General features: G+C 38.3%; 1 protein-coding gene across 13 annotated transcripts in view; it reads left to right on the top strand.

The window, feature by feature from the left end:
• Ryr2 (ryanodine receptor 2) overlaps positions 1 to 23791 on the top strand; it is a 591935-nt gene that overhangs the window by 252101 nt on the left and 316043 nt on the right. For 12 of the 13 annotated variants that reach the window (XM_020157460.2, XM_074056803.1, XM_074056797.1 and 9 more), the window contains exons 1-4: positions 7981 to 8080; positions 12121 to 12199; positions 15109 to 15221; positions 23252 to 23351. In XM_020157460.2, coding sequence (XP_020013049.2) covers positions 8000 to 8080; positions 12121 to 12199; positions 15109 to 15221; positions 23252 to 23351 — 373 coding nt within the window. In that variant the 5' untranslated portion in view covers positions 7981 to 7999. Of the gene's footprint in view, positions 1 to 3641; positions 3657 to 7980; positions 8081 to 12120; positions 12200 to 15108; positions 15222 to 23251; positions 23352 to 23791 lie in introns of those variants that run through there. The other variant, XM_074056805.1, reaches the window with a different exon arrangement.

Genomic DNA, 23791 nt, shown 5'->3' with positions numbered 1-23791 from the left:
CTCTTGAGGCAAGCTAAACAAAGAAGAAAGCCCTGACTAGTTTGTCAGCTTCATATTTCAGGTATCTGTGAGCTCTGTAATATATAAACATGTGTCACAGAGATGAAACTCCAGGACATACAGCAGTTTATCAGAATCATTTATTTTCTTCCATCCTTCTAAAGCAGAACTAGATAATTATATATACATATAGATGTCAACTCCATTATACTCAAAAGGAAAGGCAGCCCACTTCAATACTGTTTGCACCGTTATTGATGGACTGAAAAAGACAACAGTTGCTACAATCTGTCCAAAATATAGTGTGTTCTTTTTAAATGTATCTGCATGCCTGCTTAACCAGATCCCAGTGAGTGACAATGAGTCTTTCCATGGGAGCCAGCAATATGAGTGACATGAGACTGTTTCTGTGGGAGGTGACATATCTATAATTGCTCCTTATGGGTTGAAGGCTGAATCCTGTTCTGATCCTTTCTGGAACCACAATCAACATGTCTGTCTCATCAATATAGACTTGAATATATTCAGTGGGGGAACCATAGAAAATTTGGTGTGTACACGGGTTTATTTTTTCACCATATGAACAGTAGTTGATGTGATATATATCCTTACATGCTCTCAGATACTATGCATTGATATATGTTTAGGACTAGGAGTTGCTCATGTTAGATTATTTATGTCTCCTACAAATTATTGTATTATTAATTAAATATAGCCTCCAACATACTCAAGTCTTTGGTGGTGAAATATGATTTTTGTTTGATAACACATGAAGTTACTAGGTTTGTGCTCACACACATACCTAGGAGAGGCTATACTTGGACAATCATGAGGAATCCTGGCCCCTTGGTACATGGAGAGGATAGATGAAAAAAAAAAATAAGGCTTCCACTTGACGGAACTCTTACATCCAGAGTGGGACATTCTTCCTCCCTAATGGAACATTCATTCTAGAAGGATCTTGAGTCTAAAGTTTGCCCTATTCTCTCAGAGTACTACTTTCAATTCTTTTTAACGACAAACTTCCATAAGTGTTTGTTACTGTGTTGGTAATTCCGCATCTGGATGCTTTTTGAGGGGCTATTTCAGTAACAGTTTGTATAAATGTTCTGAGGGAGGACCTTATATGGAAGTATTAACTTTTAAAATCGGTTTCATTTCCCTAATCTGAAATATCAGTGAAAAAATCATGGTTGACCTGAAAGCCATCCTTATGGCAGAGGGATATTCACCTGAATTGCTATTTCTTTTCATGCACAGATAAGAGGTTGGGTAAGATTAACATTGTTTGTTAACAATGTCCAGAGTAAAGTATTACCGTTGAACTTGGGCTTCCACTTGTAATCATTTGCATCTGCAAAGAGAATCCCTTCAGTCTCTCAGATCTGCTGCATCCAGTGACTTAAGCTTATAGACTGAGGATGACACAGCGCAGCAGAGTCATCTGTATTTGTGTTAAACTGTCACACTAGCGATTGCTCTCCTTGGTTTTCATGTGGATGGAGGTGTAAATGGTTGTGTCCCAGTTCTTGCTCAGACCTGGAGCATTGTCTGACCTGTCAGTCCTGGAGCAATTAAACTAACCTGAACACTAAATTACTGCCACTTGTGGTTTAACCCTAAAGAAGTAAAGCTCTCCCCTTTGTGTCTCTGTGCAAATTGATTACCATCCAAAAGTTCTTCTAGTACAGAAATGAGGTCAGGACACATGCTACACTAGAGCTTCCCTTATTATCCTTCATTCTACTTGGCCTAGTGAAATTTTCATGAGTCTGAAGTAAGTCAAACTAATTTCTTTATAAATTTCTTATAAGCATGAAAATGATATTCTAAGTACCTAAAGACACTACTTTCCTCAATATTTATCTTTCTGCAAGACTTTTCCTTCTCATTATGTCATCTACTTTTAAAGATTTTTTTTTTCTTGTCATTCCTTTTCTGTTCATTGTTGTTCACAAGACCTTGCCTGTGTATATATACCTCAGCATTACAATAATATATTCCTCCTTCTTGTTTTGCTTTCTTTTTTGCCCTTGAATGATTCCTTTGGAGAATCTCGTAATGTTATAACTTTGATGATATCTGGAACCTAAGCCAAATTGTCCAGTAAGAGATTTGAAAAGAAGTTAATGTTAGCGCTACAAGTTATCATTCATGGTCCTGGTTATCTTTGGAAAGTTATATCTGTTACATCTGCTGCTCTTTCTCTTTCTACAGATGGATATTTTGGCCTTTGCTAATTTGCAGAATTCATTCTCTTTTATTGTTTATGCAAATTCCTCCTCGGGTCTTATCTTCCCGCTGCCATATGCAACTCACAAATTCTGAAGAGCAGACCTCTGTAACTCCACTGACCACTGTTTTCTCTTTAACATCTATTATAATTTTAAAGTAGTTAGGTAACTGACAAAATCAGACTGAGAATTTTTTAAAAAAATAATTCCCCAAACCTAACTCACTTTAAAATCTCACGAAGAACGTAAGCCATGTGCTATAGCAAAATGTTGAGTTTTTCGTTTTCTTAATTTAAGGCATAAAATGATTTTTCTTAATTCCCCACTGAGTGATATTTCCATCACTGGTGAGTCACATGTATGGATATGATTGGTCAGTTTGACTTGGAAAATAAGTTTGCTGAGATCATTCACATTAATATCAGCTGCAAAACTGTAACTGAACAGCCTCTGTTTTCCAAGCCAAGAATGAAAAAGTTCCTTACAATTTTCTCTTAAAGTTATAATATTAAAAATGAAAATTACCAGTTTCAGTGGAATTTCCATTTGGTAATATGTGGATTACAACTGTCATATTTATAAATATCTCCATTAGGAAATTTCCCCTTGCTGATTTCATTAACACTAATGTGGACGTGTATATCTTTTCACTCTAGGACTTAGACATGTTCCTCACAACTAAATCCAGCCCTAAGTTTGGAAATACGACATTGTCTTTCCTTCTTAGTTCTTTGTCGTCTGTGTATGTCTCCTGGGAATGAGGACAGGGAACTTCAGGAGATCTCCTGAGGAAAGAAAGATGGATACACATGATGTCCTATAGAAGAAAAAAGAGCTGTTTAGTTCCTGAGAGGAGACTGTGTCATTTTGAGAGACAAAGAGAAACACTTCTGTGATTTTTCTTTGAAATTCACCTTTCACCCTCTGCTGTATCTAAGGAACTGCTTCCTGCAACTTTGCATGAAAGCTGCACAGCTCACTGTTTGAAACCCACCTGAGCTTCGTAAGATTAGAGGAATTGCTGTTTGTATGGCTGCATTTCGATGCAATAGATGAGATAACAGGTTTTTCTTTTTTTACTGAGCATTTTCAAAGGATAAACTTAAGATTCTGCCTCCTTGGGCTTAGATAAGTTATGAGTTGAACCACGCATTACAGTAGAGTGGTATGTTCTCACGGAAAACAGAACTAATGTTGAAACACGTTGAAAAGTTTTGCTTGCTACAGCTTCTCTAGCATGTAGTTAACACTAAGTTTTGTTGCGACAACAAGGTGAATTTTTAAAAATATTTGTTTACATAACTCCATTTAGAACAATGGAGTCTTTATAAATAAGAGATGTTTTAAAATAAGTCTTTGAAATGACGCATTTTTAATGTTGTCTCTCTTTTCCTTTTGTCCTTACAGAAATTCATGATGAAGGTAAGACTTTGGATCATTTGCAGTATATATAATACCTCATATATTTCAGCGGGGATTGCTTCATTTTCGGATTCATGGCACTTTTCACATTTAAAAATTTTTTAAAAATCCAACTTTTGAGGTTTAAAATGGGAATAAATCAATCACCTGTTTAGATATTACAACTTAAGAGACACTTGGCATTTTGGGGCTGTACTTGAGCATGTTTAGTTAGTTATCATTACGAGTTTCTCTCATTAAAATAATATATATTCTGAATATTCACTGAAATCGCTCAGTCCAGAGATGATAGTTGCTGTTTTGTGACTTCGTGCTCTTGCATGGATATAATTGGAACTTACGCTGGGAAATTAGAAGAGGCACGAGTAAATTATCCTTACATATTCTCGGAGAAGGAAAATAACTTGGCCCCTTTTATTTCTCAATTAAATTAGGAAATTAAAGTAGAAAAATTTAAAAGCAGACACAGGAGAAGAGCAAAGCACAGAGGTGTGCCATTGAAGGAAGATGCCAAGGAAGCCAGAACACAGTATAGCTAGCTACTTTATGACGCATAGCTGAAAATGTTTGTTTCATTGTTAGGTACCAACCACATTTGTCCTGTATCATTCATGAAACTTAATTTTTTATCCTAAAATTATAGCTGAGAAATAATAGATAAAGACATTTATTGGTATTCAGCTAATAAGGCTTCCTATAATGTATGATCTCAAAAAAGTCATTCAAAAGATAGAAACTTTGAGCACTATTAAGGAAAATTCTGGATATGGGCTGAAAAGTTTGCCTTGACGAAAGGGAAGGAGAGCCCTCTTGTCAGCCCACGAATTCCTTAGTCAAGTCTGTCATTCACATTTCACAGATCTCAGGACCAGGTGCATGGTGGGGTTCCCCAAATTGGACCTACTCACTAACACTGAGAAATTTGGTAATTTGGATCGGATCTTCAAAGCTGCCTATCAACAGAGACACAGAGTGCCTTCCAAAATTCCCTATCACCTCAGCTCTTATTTTCCAGTAGGAAATATTAGCACTGCATCCTATGCTAAATTAGATTCATCATGGTGGAAGGGTTTGGATTGGGCAGATCGTGTAAGCAGCAATAAGCATGAAGATGTGTCCTCTCCTTGCACATATTAATAAATGATGAAACTGGGTTTGAAAAATTCAGTTTTTCTTTCTAAATCTGCATTTACTCTATTTCATTTTGTCATTGCATCCTTAACCCAGTCTCCTAAATCGTGCCATATTGACTTCCTCTTGGGACAAGTAAATGCAACCATCACCCCAGTTACTTTAGCTCTTTTGCAAGAGTCCATTCATATCAAAACTGGTACAAATAGATGATGTAACGCTGTTTAAACCAGGTGTTAGGCCTAAACTATTTTAAATAGGCTCTGATTTCTGCTAACTGGCAGGCCAGAGGCCAATAGCTTATTTTCTTACCTGCGTCAGCCAATCTGGGAAGGCTGGGCTCGGAGTAAGAAGAGGGCATGTGCGTGCAATTAGAATAATTTGAGTCACTTAACAGGGAAAGGACGCTGAATAGTACTTCACTGTCACCTCGATCATGATTTACCTTGGGCTTCACACTTGGAAAGGCATTGCTGAGCCACTTAAATCCAGGTGCCTGCTTTCTCCTGCTCGGAACCTGGTTCTGCTCACTGGTGCCATGCCGTCATGAGTTGGCACTGTCAGAAGCCTGACCGGTTCCTCAGGAGCCTTGTGGTTTAGCCACCATGGCAAGAGAGCCATTCGGTGTCAAGTGGCCATCTGCATGATGGTTGACTGGCTTTGTCAGGCAAATTAATTTTGCACTGAAGCCAGGTTTCTCATTCATTGTCACAATCATTCTGTGACTTGCTGTGGATTTCACTATTTAAGGGTGCAGGGCTGTCAGAGAATTTCCTACAGCCAGGGACCCCCCCCACCAACCCCCGTGCTGCCTGCGTGTATCATGTGCTGCTCACACCCGACTTTAGTCTTTCCCAGATAATGGGAAGAGTTTTACTCGGTTTTTCTCCATGAAACTAAGTTTTCTGTTTTCCAAATATTGTCCCCCGCCCCGTTCCCCCCAACACACTTAAATATCGGAATACTTTAAAGGATGTCCTTTTTGCTACAAAATCTCTCCTTGTTTTCTGCGATCCTTAGTACTGAGGGTAGGGTTCAGTACTGCTTGAAGTAATAAACTCTAAAAATTCCATTTTAACTTCTAAAATGGCAAGTGAGACAGCAGTCAAGGGACAGGGAGAAGTTCTGTGGAGTTTGATTTATATTTTTACAAAAACTCTCTCACATCATAAGGGCCTGGAGTTGTTGAGAAGTGTTTGACATTGACTGATATAGCATTTTTGTATAGATATAGCTGATTATAAAATCAGAAAACTGTAAGATGTTTCGATGTGAGATAGTACATGGCTTTAATCAGCAATAACACAAAACCTAGGTTAAAAAGTCAATAGATATTGTAAGCTTATGTTTAAAAAACAGACTCAAAAATCCCTAAATAATAAAGAAAAAAACATAGTAATTTTCATGTGCATAAATCTCTTTAGTTGCTCTCTGTCATTTCTATTCTGATTTTATGTTTCATGGTTTTCTGCCTTGGCACATTTTAAGCTTGTGACACTAATACCTCAAATGTAGCTGCAAAATCCAGTTTGTCACCCTCCCCACAAAGAAGAATAATGGCTAACTGATGTGCCACAACAGAGTGTTATTCTAGATAAATGTAAATATGGAATGCATATAAATGTGAGTGTAAACACAGACGCTGAATCTCTTGCTTTCAATGTGCGTTCTCCAACTGGACATTTTTGAGAAGATCCTGGAAATCTAGAACTCTAGAAATACCTAATAATACTAAACTGGTATTAAATGCTTTGTGGAAAATGCTAAGTGAGGATTTTTTAGAATATGTTCAATAGTGTTATTCAGGTTTGTTTGAAGGCTTAGACTTTTTAAAATCCACGTATTTCATGAGTTTGTTTTACACTAGTATGTAATATTAACCTTGTCAGTCACTTCATGGTTAATGAGACCATACCCACACAAAAAACTGGGAAAACCATTTTAATTGATGTTGAAGTCACATTTGATTAAATGATGCTGGGTATCCAGTGCTTAGACTTTTGGAAGTGGTGGGGTTTTTTTCCCCGACTAAAGATTTGTTTTCCCAAATAAAGGAATGCCAGCTCTTTAATGTAGAGTCCTGCGCTTTGAAATCCCTTCCTCTTAAGCAGCACCCAATGTCCAGGGGCCATGATGCCTGAACATGCTCTTCTCACTCAGCCTCAAATGGGCCCCCTCCGATGCAGGTTTTCATTCAACAGATGTTTGTTCAGTGCTTGCTATGGTCTTATATTTTGCTCAGAGTTGGAGAAGAGATAAGGCCATTGTCCTTGAGTTCACAGTCTGGTCAAGGACAGAAAGGTTCTTGCAGTGCAGAGTGGTGAGGCCAGTGTGCAAGTGTTTCCTACTGTTCCAGAGGACAGAGGGAGAACCTGGATGAGGCTTCAGAGAAGAGCTGAATTTAAGCTGAGTTGTGAAGTGTAGTTTATGCGGTATAAGTCTACAGGGAGAGGAACACTGGGCTCCAAGACAGAGCAGCTTGGCATCTCCAGGGAAGGGAAAGTGCTCATATGTTTGGAATATGGGTGATTGGGCTGACTCAGAAAGTATTGAGACTAACTCCTCTGTGCTTATACATCTCTAAGAGTGGGCCTGGACCAGTGGCATCAGCACAATTGGGAAATGTCTCAGACCTTCTGAGTCAGAATCTCAGTGGTGAGGCCCAGGAACCTGCATTTTAGCAAGTTCCCCAGGCACGCTAAGGTTTAAGACTCACTCTTTGACTTCATAGGAAGGGTTGGACTTTTTTCTATAGGTGGTTGGAAGGAATGAACAGTTTGAAAGCCTGGAGGTGATATGATTATGTTTGAATTTTAGAAAGACTCATTCATTGAACCAACATTTATTTGCTTATTCTGTGTCGGGAATGTAGGCACCTGGATACAAGGGTGACCAAGGTACATGGTTCCTGCTCCATGGAGACCATACTGTAATGAGAAATGTAGAAAATAACCAGGGGAATGTTGAATACTTCTAAGTCGTGATAATTATGCACGAAACTCACATTCATCCTTCAAGAACTAGATCAAATGTGAACATCTCAGTAGAGGCTTCCTGGGTTCTAGTTAAGAATTATTTCCACAGCACTTTGCTTTTGCAATGGTTTTTACTGTATTCTTTCCTTCTAAACTTTCCATCATAGGCAAAAGAGTATTTTATTGATTTAGTGAGTTTGCTCATTTGACTTTTCTCTTTACTTATTTCTGTTCTCCATGCAGACTGCTCAAGGTGGCGGCCATCGGACACTCCTCTACGGACATGCCATCTTGCTACGCCATTCGTACAGTGGCATGGTAAGTGAACGTGGTGAGCTCGTCTTTTGTGTGGTCATGCTGGTCCATTTGGGGACATATGGTCAGGGAATGTTGATAATGTCATTTTAGCAATGGTATTAATGAGCTTGGAAGTACATGTTCATTTCCTTTATTGCCCTGGTTTCCTCATTTACAAGATGAAAGTTAGCGTGCATGACATTTAAAGGCCATATTCTATGGTTCCTATTCTTAATATCATACTTTTGATAGATTAATTTTGGGAGGAGAGAGGCATAAGAGTCAAATAAGAAATCTCTCCCTTTTTAGATTTTGTTTAAAATAGTTCATTTAAAAAAGAATTAAAATGTCCTTCTTTAAGATAAAAATAGCACTCATCAGTGTCACTTCTGCTCACTAACTTCTTTTCCTTCCTAACCAGGTGTTCTCTGTCTTCTTCTGTTCCCATTATCATCTGGGCTCCTCGCAGGCAGTTTTCTCATTCTCTACATCCTGTGTATATATTTTAAAAGTAACAATTTAAAAAAAATATATTTTATAAATGTTGTATTTTGATTTGTAAGATACATAAAAGTTTCATACCATTCCTTTAAAATCTCTATAAATTAAATGTTTTCCTATTTAGAATTATAAACTTTAAGTACATTTTTAAACCTTAAAAATATTTAAAACAAATTGGGAGGGTGTTAATTCCTCCATGCTCTTCACTGATCATTTTGGATATTTCTTAGAATTATTGGGCAAGGAGGATAAGCATGGAAGATTTTGTTCTAGTGAAATAGTTTATTAGTGAGAAGCAAACGACAGTCATTTAAGTAAGTTAAGTTTTGAGTTGGATATATGGTTAGTAAGGTACTTTTGTCTTTTTTAATGCTTTTTATTAAAAAAAAAATTCATTTCAGTAAAACTGTTGGGCCACCAGTATTTCAATAAGACTTGGCGAAGGTCTGGAAGTAACTGGCAGGGCAGTGTCAGTCCAACTGTGTTTCTTATGACATGTGTCCTCATGTGGGTTACATTTAAATCTTACACTGTGTTGAAGGGATAATTTTTTTTGTTATATTGCAGTGGAGTTGGATTAATTAGGTGTGCTCATGTCCAGTATGTCAAATAAATGTTTCATATCATTCCACAAAAATAAAATAAAATAAAACTTTGTAAATTGTAAAATATGTATTTATTTTATAATGTTTAGAAGTTATAGAAAAAATCTTTTGGTAATCTTTTGGTAACACTAATAAGAGAAAGTTATTATAGACTTAAAACATTTCATTCTTTTGTTCTTAATTTTTTACATAATTGAGAAAATATAATCAAACTTATATCCTGATAATTTTCATTTTTTATCATAGTATAAGCATTTCCTTGTTGTTTAAATTTTTATCACCATCATTTTAGTGGCTAAGCTATAGTCCAGTTGTAATATATTGGTCATCCTTCTTTAAAAAAAGGTAATTCACATATTATATAAATTTTTCTTGAGCAGAAGACCAATAGCCTCGATACCAAGACCCAGCAAGCACATGAACAGTTTCTCTCCATTGTGTATACTAATGCAGTGGTCTGATTATAAATCCCAGGTTAATAGAATTCAAAGGCCTTGGAAGAGAAGTGTGGGGAAAGTAGAGGCATTGTTTTAAAGATGATTTAATAATATATTTTATTAATGTACTACATTATGTAGATAACCCAAAGAAGAAAAATTCTTCTCCTCTAATAATTGTTAGAAAAATATCTTTAATAAAAATCAGTGTCTATTCCTAATGAAAGCTAAGCATCGATGACTATTTCTTCAGTGATAAAGATTATCAGCATCAAATAAAAAACCAATACTGTAATTGTAAACATTGATGCTAGTATTGATAAAATTAACTAAAAACAAAAAAACAAATAAAAATAAGACCATGTTTTGTCTGCCACTGCTATATAATGTTCAGAGGCCTCGGCTGACGTGGTAAGATCTGAAATCAAAGAAAGTAGTAGAGTTTCAGAGAGTGACTGGATATAAGACAAATGTATAAAAACAACTTGTTCATACAAAGCAATCACCTGTTAAAACTTCCTGGAAATAATTCCATTTTCAAGGGCAACCAAAACACATAAACTGCATAGAATAATAAATGTGAAATAGCAGATGTTTTAAGAAACTGATCTCTCTATACAGTAGGTGAGTTACGAGCCCTGACGTGGTGTTTAGATCTAGGCTCTCCGTTGCTGTGTCACATGCTAGTCAGCCCGGGGTACCTTGCTGAAGTTCTTGAAGGCTGTGATTGCATCTGAAAATTCCATCCACCTATTCAATGAGTATTATTCTGTGTTTACTCCCCCTATGCTAGGCCCTCTTCTACATTTACAATAGTAGTGAAAAGGACCAGTTCCATGCATTCATGGGCCATAACACTTAGAATAATTGTAGTACCTACTTCAGTGTTGCTCTGGAAATCAGAACGTGTGTTAAGAGTTCCAGTGCTGAGTAGTATAATATTACTGACAAACAGTACAGAAGACTTTAATAGGTATCTCCTTATGTTTTTACCTGGGAATTCTGAGTTCCATAAAGTTGTTACTTTTTCTCAATAAAGAAAGGCTTTTAACACAGTTTAAGTCTTAAGACTATAAACCTGAGGCACCACCATGGGCTAGCAGTCTCAAGGTCAGGCTCACTCCTGCGCAGGCTGAAAACGGGTTTGGGAACTCTCAAAGCTTCTGTGCTATAATCTGGGGTCAGTGCTTTGCAGTCAAGGAGCAGAATGAGTCTCCAGGCCAATTTGACTCCACGTCCCGTAACACTGACATCCACCTGTGGTTCCAGCTCGTGGATCCTGTCAGCTCATCTCCTCCCTTCCCCCACACACCAACACTCATTTAGTGGGATACGCTATTCCTTAATAGGACCTCTGTACCTTTTCATTAATGATCCAGGGCTTCTGGTGGGGGAGACCTAGGCTTGCTCGGTCCCCAGGACTGCCTCTGGGTATTGTCTGAAGGCTCTTGTTTCTGGCAGATCACTTGTGTTGTGCAGATGGTCGTGTATTTTAAGCTCATACCACACTCATCTTTGTATTCTCATTTGGGTAGCACTTCACAATGGTTTGAAGCTGCAGTGGGCTATGGGAATTGGTCTGAGAACCCTGAATACAAGAATACACAGCTAGGAAAACCTAAGGGTGGGGAGCAAGGGGACAATGGTGGTCCTCGCTGTTAATAGGCTGTGGGGATTAGGAAAGAAAGTAATAGAAGGGGTTAATATATTCACTTGTGAAATACCCAGCAAAACCCCTTTGAAAAATGAATATACACTGAACAAAAAGAAGGGACAGCAAGGTCAAACAGGTCCTGGACGGGAGTGGGTACCAGTGGGAGGGGAAGCATGAGTGGAGAGGGCAAAGGAGGATGACTGTGGGCAAAGTTCTGTGTGAACTCATGAAAATAGAACAAGGAACCCAGTGAGATGGTCTTAAGACGTGGGGGAGAGGGGATGAGGGACGATGAGGGCGGGGTGATCTAACCAAGGTACCTGTGTAAATGTCACAACGAAACTCTCCTGTACAACTAATATATGCTAATAACAATTCTTTAAAAACCCTCATTTTAGTAAGGTACGTGCTACATACCAACATAAATTCTGGGTGGATTTCAAAGAGTTAAAAAATTTTAAATGGACACAAAACTAAAGATAAAAGCGAATGGTTTTCTGCTTTATGTTTGGGGGCGATTTCTAGCTGTCAGATCACGTTGTCTGTTTGCTGGTGATCATGAATATCACATGAGGAAATGTACAAACACATCCCTAGTCACTTGTCATCTTGTACTGACAGAGCACATTTCCTTAGTCTTTTATGAGGGAAAAGGACCGAATTTCTTTAGAATATGGCTCCCGTTGCATGCCGTGTAAGTGCGTCTCTCCTTAGACATTTAAAACCCTGAGTTTTGTGCAGAGGTATCCAGATTTTTAGAACAAGACTAATCAGCAAAGATAGACAGTCATCAAACTACTTGTCAGCATAGGACTCTGATATGACTTAGAAACTTAGTGACAACTACTGATTCTGTATTTTTAGTATCTGTGCTGCCTCTCCACCTCCCGGTCTTCAACTGACAAACTGGCTTTTGATGTTGGCTTGCAAGAAGACACCACAGGTGAGCGCTTTGTGCCATGATGGAAACTGTGCTCGGAGAAAGCCCGGTTGGGACTTTATTGTAAGGCCCGAGGCAGGAGTGAGGAAGCACTGAGTTGAGTGTTCTTAGGAATAGAGTCAGGAAAAATGATTTTTTTTCTGCAGTGCTGGGGATTAAACCCAGAACCTTGTACATGCTAGGCAAGTGAAAAAATTATTTTCTATTTGACATTTTTTAGGAGGAAGTATATATTTTTCCCATTGGTTATTCCCAGGTAATTAGTTGGATATTCAAACTAGACTTCAAACCTTTTCTTCTCAAAGGTTTAGAGTAGAAAACCAGTGTTTGCTATATGATTTACTGGATGAGACCAGGTTAATATGCAGTGATATGAAGTATTACTGCTTATCTCTCTTATCTTTCATCCTTAGTTTTCTTTCTTTCTTTCTTTCTTTTTTTTGGGGGTTCTGGGGTTTGAACTCAGGGCCTACATCTTGAGCCTCTCCACCAGCCCTTTTTTGTGATTTTTTTTTTTTCAAGATAGAGTCTTATGAACTGTTTGCCCAGTCTGGCTTTGAACCTCAATCCTCCTGATCTCCGCCTCCTGAGTAGCTAGGATTACAGGCATGAGCCACCAGCACCTGGCTTTTAAAAATATTTTTATGTATAAAAATGTAACATACTGAATGCCAACATTCCAAAAAAAGGTAGAAGTGAACGTTTCTCTCATTCCTTTACACAGAGGCCACTGTGCTGCAGCTCTGTCTAAATAGACATGCATTTCCATATTTTGGAAAATAAATATAATAACACATGTTTTTGGAAAATCAAAATAAAAGCACACAAGTTTTATTTGTGTTCCCATTCTTAGTTCTTCAAAGAATTTACATTCGCTTTAGATATCGCTGAAGTACAATTTAACTATTTTATCTCTGATAATGAGCTTGTGTGATTTGGGGAATTAAAAATGAATTAAAGACCAAATAGAGAAAAGAATGGAAGGATGTAGTCAACTTTTATGAAGTTGTTCCTTGCAGAGAGTGGAACCAGGCCGTCCTTCATCTCTAGGGATAATAGTTATGTACTTCTAACTTCAGCAAGTTAGAAGAAAAGAGTTTTTCCCATGAAAATGATAAATGATAAATGTTTGAGGAGACAGATGTCTTTATCCCAATTTAAACATTATACATTGTATACATTTACAAGTAACGAGTTACCCCATTAGTATTTATAATTTTTACAAATAAATTAAGATACTTTCCCGTATTTTCTAATTTTTCACAACAACACATGGATAAAAATAAAACTATATTTATGAACCCAGTTAACTTTCTAATGGACAAACAGACGGCTTCATGTAAGTGACGAGGTTCCTAGGCATCAGAAAAATAAATGTATTATTTTTATTTCATTTTCCACAGGCTCGGTCATCCTGCATTTTTACTAGCTTTTAAATTTTCTCATTTTACTTAATGTAATTTACTTAATGTATTTTAGCATGCAGTTAAGTGAAACAGAAAGTCTTAAGTTTACACTCAATGGAAGTACAAGTCAGACATGCTCTGGACTGGTGTTCCACACTGAGATGCTTATGTGTTAGCCAGGACATCGCCACACGTCAGTCCCTCTTCCCACGTCCCCAGCCCCTGCTGCTAGTCTGATGCTTTCTGCAAAGTACTCGACTTCTTCTGAATTATTTATGATATTTATTTTTTGTTGTCAGCTTGCATTCATCGGAATTAAAGTCACAAGGCAGATGATGTTTTTGGTTTTGTTTCTTGATGGATCCCACACTACTAAGGCAGTGTTTGGCAGGCACTGGGTGTATCACAAATGTTTAGTTGAATGCAGGAAAAACTACCTACAACTCTAAAAATGAAGATGAGGCATTCCATCAAGTGACATGGAAGGAAAGCCTGGCTTGTGGAAGAAAAGGGACCAAGGACATAGTGACTCTAAGAATGCTTAAGCAGTGTTACTGGGTCATTTATTTACTCACTCACGACGAAGTCATTTTTACTGAGTGGTTACAGTAGGCTAGGAAGAGCTGAGGATCCCAGTGAGCAGAACATGCTGCTGTGGAACCTCTGTTCTGGTATTGGGTTCGTCAAGCAACACATTGTGCTATGGAAAAAGAATAATGGCGGGTAGGGCGACAGGGTGGTAATGTCTACCTCACAGCACTGGACACTACTGCCATTGCCAGACAGACGTAAATTTGGGTTCTCGAAGGAATTGTGAGCAGATTGAAGAGTTGGTTTGCTTGTGTTTGCATCTTGGGTAATGGATTGAGCACTGATGAAGGAACTTGGAGTTCATTCCTATGCTTGACTTATTCTAGGAGAAATATTTTATTTAATGATTCATAGATGTTTTATAATGTATCATTCTGTAGTGAGATTCTTTTATGTTTTACTCTTAGATTAATAGAAAGTACCAGTTTAAATAACAAAGTGAAACAAGTCAAAAAGAGGTAATAGGATGGCAAGATTTTAGGCAACACCACTTTGTACCCTTCTTTGAATTCGTTCCCAAGTCCTTCTGAAGATCAAGTGATGAAAAGCTAGATGTTTTCACAGAGAGCAATGTGAGCGGGAAAATGGCACGTGTTTACACAGGGAATGAAACCAGATTGGGATATTGGTGGTTTTGGTCTTATGTCAGTACACAAGATGTCTTTTTAAACAGTTCTCAGTGGGGAGGAAAGAAACCTGATGTCACACCCAGTATTTAGGGGAAGAAACTTTGCATTTCAGTATGTCTTAACCTAAACTAATCTGACTGAGTTCTTTTGATTTTCCTAGTCTAAGTTATTAATTTGCATGGAATTTCATATTTCTGAAAGTCGTGAGAATGGAGTCACTGGTGAAGAAGATGGATCTTAAGCTAAAAGATACTTCTCTCTGTTTCTCTCCTCTATCACTCTGCAGGTGAGGCTTGCTGGTGGACCATACATCCGGCCTCTAAGCAGCGATCGGAAGGAGAGAAAGTCAGAGTGGGAGATGACCTCATCCTAGTTAGCGTGTCCTCTGAAAGGTACTTGGTAAGTGTGCAGAATGAGACCGTGGACTTGTTGCTATTCCAGGTCAATAAAACAATCCTTTAAAGGTTTATTCTGCAAATGATAGAGGATTCGCGTCTAAACAAGCAAAGCTAGGAAAACTGCTCGTAAGTAACTCTATTTCATGAGTCATAAGTGAGAGAGTAATGCGGCAGGAGCAAGAGTGGGATTCTAGGTCTGTCTAGGCAGCTTCCCTACTGACCTTGACTTATGTTCATGTGTTCATGAGATAGCTAGCACCTACTTTTTGGTATTGAGGTTTGAACTCAGGACCTTGCGCTTGTCAGGCAGGTGCTCTACCACTAGAGCCATGCCCCTTGCCCTTTTCTTTGTCAGGGGGTGGGCTTTAGTTATTTTCAAGTAGGATTTTGCATTCATGCCCAGGCCAGCCTGGATCGCAGTCCTCCTATTTATGCTTTCTGCATAGCTAGGATGCCAAATGTGTCCAATATGTTGTACGCCAGTACAAAATATTCTTTTCATTTTAACGTTGAGAAAGTAATTAAACATAAAAGGTGCATTGTAAGCTATGCATGAATAGCCATATAAAAAAACCCAGCTTTTGTTGGTTGAGATGGGGTTTCACTAACTTTTTGCCCAGGATGGTCTTTAGCCATGGTCCTCCCACTTTCTGCCTCGCATGTAGCTAGGATTACAGGTGTGAGTCAACATCTCTAGCCTAGATTTTTTCATTAATAGAATGTAAATGCAGTCTAATTAGGAATTCTAAATTCCATTGTCTTTATTTTGTGTCTATTGTAAAGGCTATATTAATGAGATGGTAATCATATATTTTGATATGTATGAAACCAATTTATTATGTAAAAAACATTTGCCCTGGAAAGGAGGAATAGACAAAATTTGAAAGTTTGTCTTTTATTGACTTTGCACCGTGTGAAAGGGGAGAGGCTAGAAATGGGAGAAGGAAGAAAGAAGTTATGTTTAATAATTAAATGTATTTTTATTTTTGTGGTGAGGCCAATATGTATTTTACATGTTTAATAAGTTATAGTTTTGTTAAAGAATAATCCTATACAGAAGTACATAGAATATTGAAATCCACGAAGTATGAAGGATACCAGTACAAAATAGTCTTTTTATTTTAATGTTGAGAAAGTAACTAAAGGTGCATTGTAAGCTTTGCATGAATATCCACATAAAATATCCCAGATGCTGAAGTGGACAGCGATTTAAAGAGAAGTCAGAACTAGAGTGCGTCATGTGGAGCACACAGTAGGCTGTAGAAAGAGAAGGAAGGAGTGCCAGAAAGCAGAAGGCTCTTGGTGTATCTGATTAGGATAGGGTGAGTCTGTGGTACCTGTTCCTGTGTTCTGTAAACGTAGAAATAGGGTGGGTGGGGGATGTTGTAAGTTAGTGTCAGTTTACCAACACTTTTAGTTCCAGTCTTCAAATGTTTTTTTGCCCTCTGGGCAGAGGTAATGATGAAGACAGGAATGGGGAAGCAGTGGCTTGTGTTACTGACAGGAAATATTACACTAAATGGAGGTTTGTAGCATACACTAACTATGGCTTGTAGCATTTCTTCACTCCCATCTCCTGGCCAGTGTAGGTGGAAACAGTTGTCATACAGATTTCTAGAACAGTACACGAGTGCAGCTTGTAGAGTAAGTGTTGGCTAAGCCCCTCCTCTGTGTCTGCACTATGTCAAGAGGGTGAGGTGTTGTGATCAGGAGACACACATTCTGACTTATAGTTGTACTTGGAAACCAACTGCAGTAGAAACAATTCATGTACACTTTCCAATGTACAAATTCCACAGTTTGGTTTTGACATGACTGTATTTTTTTTACTGTCGTGCACATGTTCTTTTTTCTAGATAGCAGTTTATTTGACACCATGGTATCATCAGGCACCAAAGGAGGAGAATATTCAAAACCTCACAGAGGCCAGGACTTCTGATTCCGATTTGACAGTTCACAACCTGAGCAAGTCATATAACTCCCTGAATTCTAGCTTCCCCATTGATAAAGTGGTTGAAGCTAAAATAATACCTAGTCCCGATGTTATTGTGAGGAAGCCATGACACAATGAGGTGACTGTGCTTTGAGTTACAAAGCACTATGGAAATAATAGTGGAATTAATATGGTGTGTGGCCTTCACCTCCTATTAACTTTTGACATGAGTCTCACGATTAATTAAAAATCACAAATCATTTCTAATCTGTATTTTAGCCAATTTCTTAAGTTCTCTTTTCTGGTAACCTTTTAAATAGAGCTACAAAAGACCAGGCTGTTGAAACTTCACTTGCATTTGGTAAAGAAGTCGATGGTTTTGTTATCATTTCTACAGGGACCTAGCATATAATAGAAGAGCCAGGAAAAACCACAGATGCATCATCACACATGGTTTCTGTCCTCAAAGAGTTAATAGAGCAAACTGTGCTAGTAACAAAACACATGAGATAAACAACTTAGAAGGAAGATTGATTTTGGCTCATGGTTTCAGTCCATGGTTGCATGGCTTCATAATTTTGAGCCTAGGGCAAGGGGGAACATTATGGTGAGAAGCACGCACATAGCAGAGCAAAACTGCTCATGTCATGACAACCTGGAAGAGGAGAAGGAGGGGCGAGAGAGACAGACAGACAGACAAAGACAGAGAGACAGAGAGAGAGAAGGCCTGAGATTTTAATATCCCCTTTACAGGCACACCCTCAGTGACCTAACTTCCTTCCACTAGGCCCCACCACCTGAAGGTTCTGTCACCTCCCAACAGCTTCATCAGCTGGGGACCGAGCATTCAATACACAAACCTGTGGGGACATTTAAGATCCAAATTGTAACACAAATTAAATGAATGTGGGAGGGTGTTATAAGGTAAGAACCAAGTGTTACCGTACAGGTTAGGGGTGCCAGTGGAAGTGTCCATGCGTCTAAGGATGGTTCACTATTAACTTACATTTCCACTGTGCTTGGCTAGTACCAGGTAGAGTACTATGGTGGTGGGTTCAAGGACTTATACACTTAATGAAAGGATCTAGAAAAAATGAAAGGCAAGAAGTGAGGTAATGAAAGGGCTTTGAAATAGTCAGAGCTGAACCTTGAATAACCAAAGATGGGTTGTATTTCTTCATACAGAGTCTGGCAAATATGAGCCTGGAAAATATGAACTCTCAGTTTCTTCCTCTGCAGTATGGACTAGTAAAGACTTGAATTTATAGGGGTGTCACTAGGATTAAATGAATAAACCCAAACAAGCTCTTAGCTCTTGCATGGTAGATTACTCTCAGTATTTACCTGGAAGATTTGTGCCTATTTAGAGTGGCTAAGGAAATTTCATATATTTAAGCCAAAGAAGAGACATTTGGGGAAGAGAGGTAATATTACAGAAAATCTTAAGTAAAGATGTATCATGCAAAAGCCAAGAGTCATATTCTGAGATGTTGACGTGGTTAAAAATAATTGAGAAATTTTGTCTCAAGAAAAATTGCCTAAAACTAACTACAAAAAATAAACATTCTCAATCTCTGACTTACAGCTTTTCAGTCATTCAGCTCATCAGTCTCTTGATTAATGAGCTGTCTTTTCCTTCACCATCAGTGGTGGCTGAATGAAGGTTAAAGTTTCTACCTGTGCAGTTGGAACATTAATGCAAAGTACAAATGTTAAGATGCTAATTTGAGTAAAACCAATGTGAAGGACTGAGTTCTACCCTTTCTCTGTGGAGGTACCTCATTTACAGAAGAGGATGCTGTGGCTAGGGCTCCCAGGCCCTGTCTGCTTGGCAAATGGACAATGAGATCTCACTTCCAAAGAATGAAGGGTCTTCTTTCTAAAAATGCTTGGAAACTGCCCACCCAAATGCTGTCTTTTCTCTTTCTTGCTGTTTTATGAAACTATATTTTAATCCTCTTTCCAGAAGTATGCAGAAGGAAAGTGTTCTTTGCCCATATTGGAAATTTTGTGTTTTAAAGAAGGCTTTAGCTAAGCAGCTTAAGTATAAGAGAAGCATATAGTTTAATGTAGAGAAAGCAGAGCAAGTTGGTATTACTTACTTTGAATCCATTTAAAATTGAAAAAAATAAGTCATATAAGACACCTTTTACATGTGTTAAACATCCCCAGTATGCATAAAAGTTACCATCTATATTTTCATTGGAAATGGTGATTTACTATTGATCAGGTCATTGATAGACAAAGTTTTTATGAGCCATAAAAACACTGCCAAACAACTGACTGAAAATCAATGAGGACAGGCAGACCCCTTCATTCTAAAGAGTGATGAAAAAATCCTTAAAAGAAAGCTATTTTAGGGCCCATGAAAATGTACTGTACGTCTTTTCCTCCTGTACTGGGTATTTGATGAGAAATGCAAAGGCATTTTGATTGCATAAAAATGCTGAATTGCCTCAAGTTGCATAAATATGATGAAAGACAGTGATCATAAATATTTTCAAGTGATTTATTAACATCAACCATTTTGATGGGGGAGAGGGTTCCAGGGATTGAGCCAGAACCTTGTGCATGTTTTTAAGAATGTGCTCTACCACCGAGCTGCACCTCTAGCCCCTCCTATTCAATTCTGGTTAATTTACCTGGATCCCTTTTTCTCTCCGTGTGGCTCAGGTGATGATGCCATAGAATATTACATTTGGAAAGTGCATCTGTGTCTGTGCTCCTCATTTATGTTTATTTTTTTCAGAAGAAAATGCTGGATCTGGAGGGGTAATATGACTTATTCACTTGTGTTTCCTGAATGATGATTTATTCTGAATGCTGTATCACCAGGGCCCAAGTGCCTGGCTTTTTAATAAGAGATAAATGAGCAAATGAACAATTGCTCAGATAAGCGTTGAATTCAGAGATCCTTAAAAATATTAGGGTATAGAACCCTCTGGTGATATCATAAGGCTTTTTGACTTCTTATAATAATGTTTTAAAATGCATAAAATAAACACACAGGGTTGCAAAGGAACCCAAACATACTGAAGTATAATTCTGTGGGCTTCAGACTAAGAACTCCTGGGAGGGGGATTTAGAATGTCAAGTCTATTTCTAGATTTTGTGCTTCAACCATACATGTAATTTATTATTACCTAAAAAATAGTAGTTTTGTACCAGCCCTCTTGATTGCCCCCCCACCCTACTCCTCCTAAATTTGAGTCTACTTTTTTTTGGGGGGGTTGGGGGATAGGATCAGAAAGTCACTAGCATAAGGTCAAAGGTGAAGCCGGGTTGCAGATTGGTGCCCAGAGCCCTGGAAAGTATGGATGGATGCAGCTACATTATTGTGAAAATTCTAGTGATTATATTTTTCAGCCTAAGGCTGATTTTGCTTCCAACCTCTGCCATCCTCTATCATTGCTTTAAGGACACTCATCTTGGCTTCAGTGATTGAACTGTTGCCGCACCGTGAATATTTAATACCTCAGGCCTAACTTGAACCCTCTCTCACTCAGATTTCTATTTGCCATTTAAGCACCAAAATTAATTAGATGCACCTTGAGTTGTTATGCCCAGAGAATATTTTCTTTTGAAGAGAGGACTTTATATAACTTTCTGTGGCTGTCATATCACCTTAAGGACATACTTAGGATTTTCTCTGCAAGACTGAAATGTCCGTGTTTTCATTGTTCTGTCCAATGTGTGACTCATCTTTAGGCTTAGGCATGATTTGAAAACTGCATTTCAACCCCCCTTGTTTTTCGTTTCACTGCAGTAGTTCCTCACTGCCCTAAACGTAAGGTCGTTGGTCTGGTGCCAGCCTTCACCTGCAGGTCTATGGTTCACTCCACCTCTAAGTTGATGCCAGAGGCCCCATTGAGGAGACTCTGCTGGACTTGTTTCTGCTCTGTTTGGTTTTGGTCTTCCCTCTGCATACATTCTGCTTATCAGTGTCTCAGGCTGAAGGGAGGTTCAGTCTACCACCAGTGACATGGTCTCTGATATATTACAAGTGAAAATCCCCTAAGTGGCCTGTAAAAATTTTAGTATGTTTGAAATACTTTCATTTAATACATTAACATTATTTTTGTACATATCCAAATCCAACATATGCATAAACTTATTTGGAGACAGTGTGTCCCAAATGGGAGGCCCAGGCCAAGTGGTCCCACTGCCCCCTCATGCCCTGGCCATAAGAAACCACACCTCTCTGGTGGAGTGTCCATCATGCCTCCCTGAAGGTCCAGGACCATGGACTCTGTTCCAGCTGTGTTGGTGGAAGTGCTGTCTTTTCATAATTCCTGCAGCATTTGGTTGCAGTTCATGCAACATTTTTTATATACTAACACACAGCACATTGTGTGTGTAATTTACCTTCCTTACAAGATGACAGGCACCCTCAGTGTGTATCTGGAGTGCAATCTATTACTACTGAGTGTAATGTTTTATGCATCGTGCATTAAATGAATCTTGATGAATTAACAAATGATTAGTCATTCATCAGAGCATTGCATGCGATTTTACCTGGTTTCAAAACCAAAGTAAAATACAAACATGAGTGTTTTGAATTATTTTCAGATGGTTTGATAAGAATCCACATCTCATATGTATATGTAGATGTATGTCTTATATTCATGAATACACACATATATTATATATGTCTGTATATATATGTACGCATATATGAGGTGTGTGTTATTTTTTTCACTGAGCCATTGAAATAGGGTTATTTCGGGAATAACAATACATTTTTTAAAAACTGTGCAGTTTTGATTTCAAATATTTGGTTGGCTTCTCTATCAACTTGTTTATTAAATGATAGTGTGGATGCCGTGGGTACAGTTGTGAACCTGGGTCACATAGTCAGATAGCTTACATGAAGAAGAGAGAAAAGTAAACCAAATAATTATCTTGTGTGTTAATTCCTGTAAAGGAAAACGTATTTTGTTTGTTTGTGGAAGCAGGTAAGATATGGTTTATGTGAAAGAATTTTAACGTGTCAGAAAGGGAATTGAATCCATAAAGGACCCTCCGCTGGAATTATGCATACGAGATTCTGAGGTGAGGAAGAGGTTGTATGTGACTGCTGGATCTCATGAGCCACCTGGTAAACCTTTTATCGATTGGAAAAATTTCTGATGAGACAATTATGTGTAGGTCACAATGTCAGGTGTCTTTGGTTTTCTTTTTGGGAGAAAGAACTGTTGCTATTGAGGACTTGTGGATAGTCTCTTAGGTAAAGAAGTCCCTCGGGTGTTGGCAGACCTCAGGTGGCACCTTCTGGCTGCGGCTGACCTTCATCTTCCTAGGATGGTCAGGTTCCTGGGACATTCTGGTTTGATTAAAATCATTAGAAGCTCAGGTTGTCGTCACTGTTGGGGAGGTATTGCAGAAGCACTGAGGGGATATTGGTGATGACTACAGAGAAGACTCCAAGAAGGCAGGTGGTGTATTTTTGAAAATCGAAAGTCAGGCAAGTAGTGATCAGTAAAACAAGCAAGGCATTTGGCTGTACTCATAATTTTGTTTTTTTCTTAACTAACATTTGATAAATCATATCTATGGCTCTCAAAGGTGTTAAATGTTACATTATTTGAACGGATTTCTATTTTTTAGAAGGACAATCTGAAATTTGCAATAGCTGAGATTTGGAGGAAATGGATGCAAATTTTAGATAGGTATTAGGAAACATCGCCATCTACTGGCGATTGTGCCAAATTGCAGATAACAGTTCCCAAAGAACTCCATAAAATGAAGACATTGGTTCAGCAGATTTCACCTACTTGGTTGCCAATAGACTATCATGGTGTGATATGTAGAAAACTCAGTTATAATTTTAGTGCCTATACCATTTTGCCCATCAATAAGCCTTAAAACAAAAATAGTCACTTTTTGTAAATAAACTTTAGAGCATTTGTTATTCATTTGTATATTTTCTGATTACTGGCTTAAGGATGGACCCAGAAAGTATCAAAGGTTAAAAAGGAGTTTTGATTATTCTTTTTCCTACTCTAAATGTTCGCCATGGACACTTCCAAGTATGTGATGCTAAGTTCAAGTGGCCAGGCTTTATGAGCGATGTCTCCTCCTCTCACCTCTTGCTACAGCACTTATCCTACGGCACTGACAGCTTGCACGTGGACGCTGCTTTCCAGCAGACTCTGTGGAGCGTGGCCCCCATCAGCTCAGGAAGTGAAGCAGCCCAAGGTAAAAACTCCACTTTAATTAGAAGGCTTGGTCTTGATGCAAACTTGATGATGGTCTGTGGAATTGTGATAATGAGCTGCTTGTTAATTAGTGCTCTTTTGTGTCCAAATATTCTATCATGGCATTTAAGACTCTTGTCTAAATTGCTGTTTAAAAGTGAAGCTCATATTGAGGTTATCTTTCCTTATTATTAATGCTGATTTGTGTAATTTCATATGCCAGCTTTCTTCTGGCCCTTTCCTTAATTTCTTGGCCTTGGGGTCTTGCTTGGTTAGACTAACGTCAAGATTTTGCATTATCCATGCTTATGCCTTGTAGCCAGATCACAGTGATGTTCTTACAGTAGGGTTTCCGAGGGCACCAGCTGGTTGTTCTCACTCCCATAGTTCAAATCGGATCCATCCACATTTGTATGTTTAATGGTGGGTTTTGTGAGGCTG

Source organism: Castor canadensis, chromosome 15 (assembly GCF_047511655.1).
Source record: "Castor canadensis chromosome 15, mCasCan1.hap1v2, whole genome shotgun sequence".
In the NCBI taxonomy this organism is placed as follows: Eukaryota; Metazoa; Chordata; class Mammalia; order Rodentia; family Castoridae; genus Castor; species Castor canadensis.
This window is presented reverse-complemented; position numbering and strand designations above follow the sequence as displayed.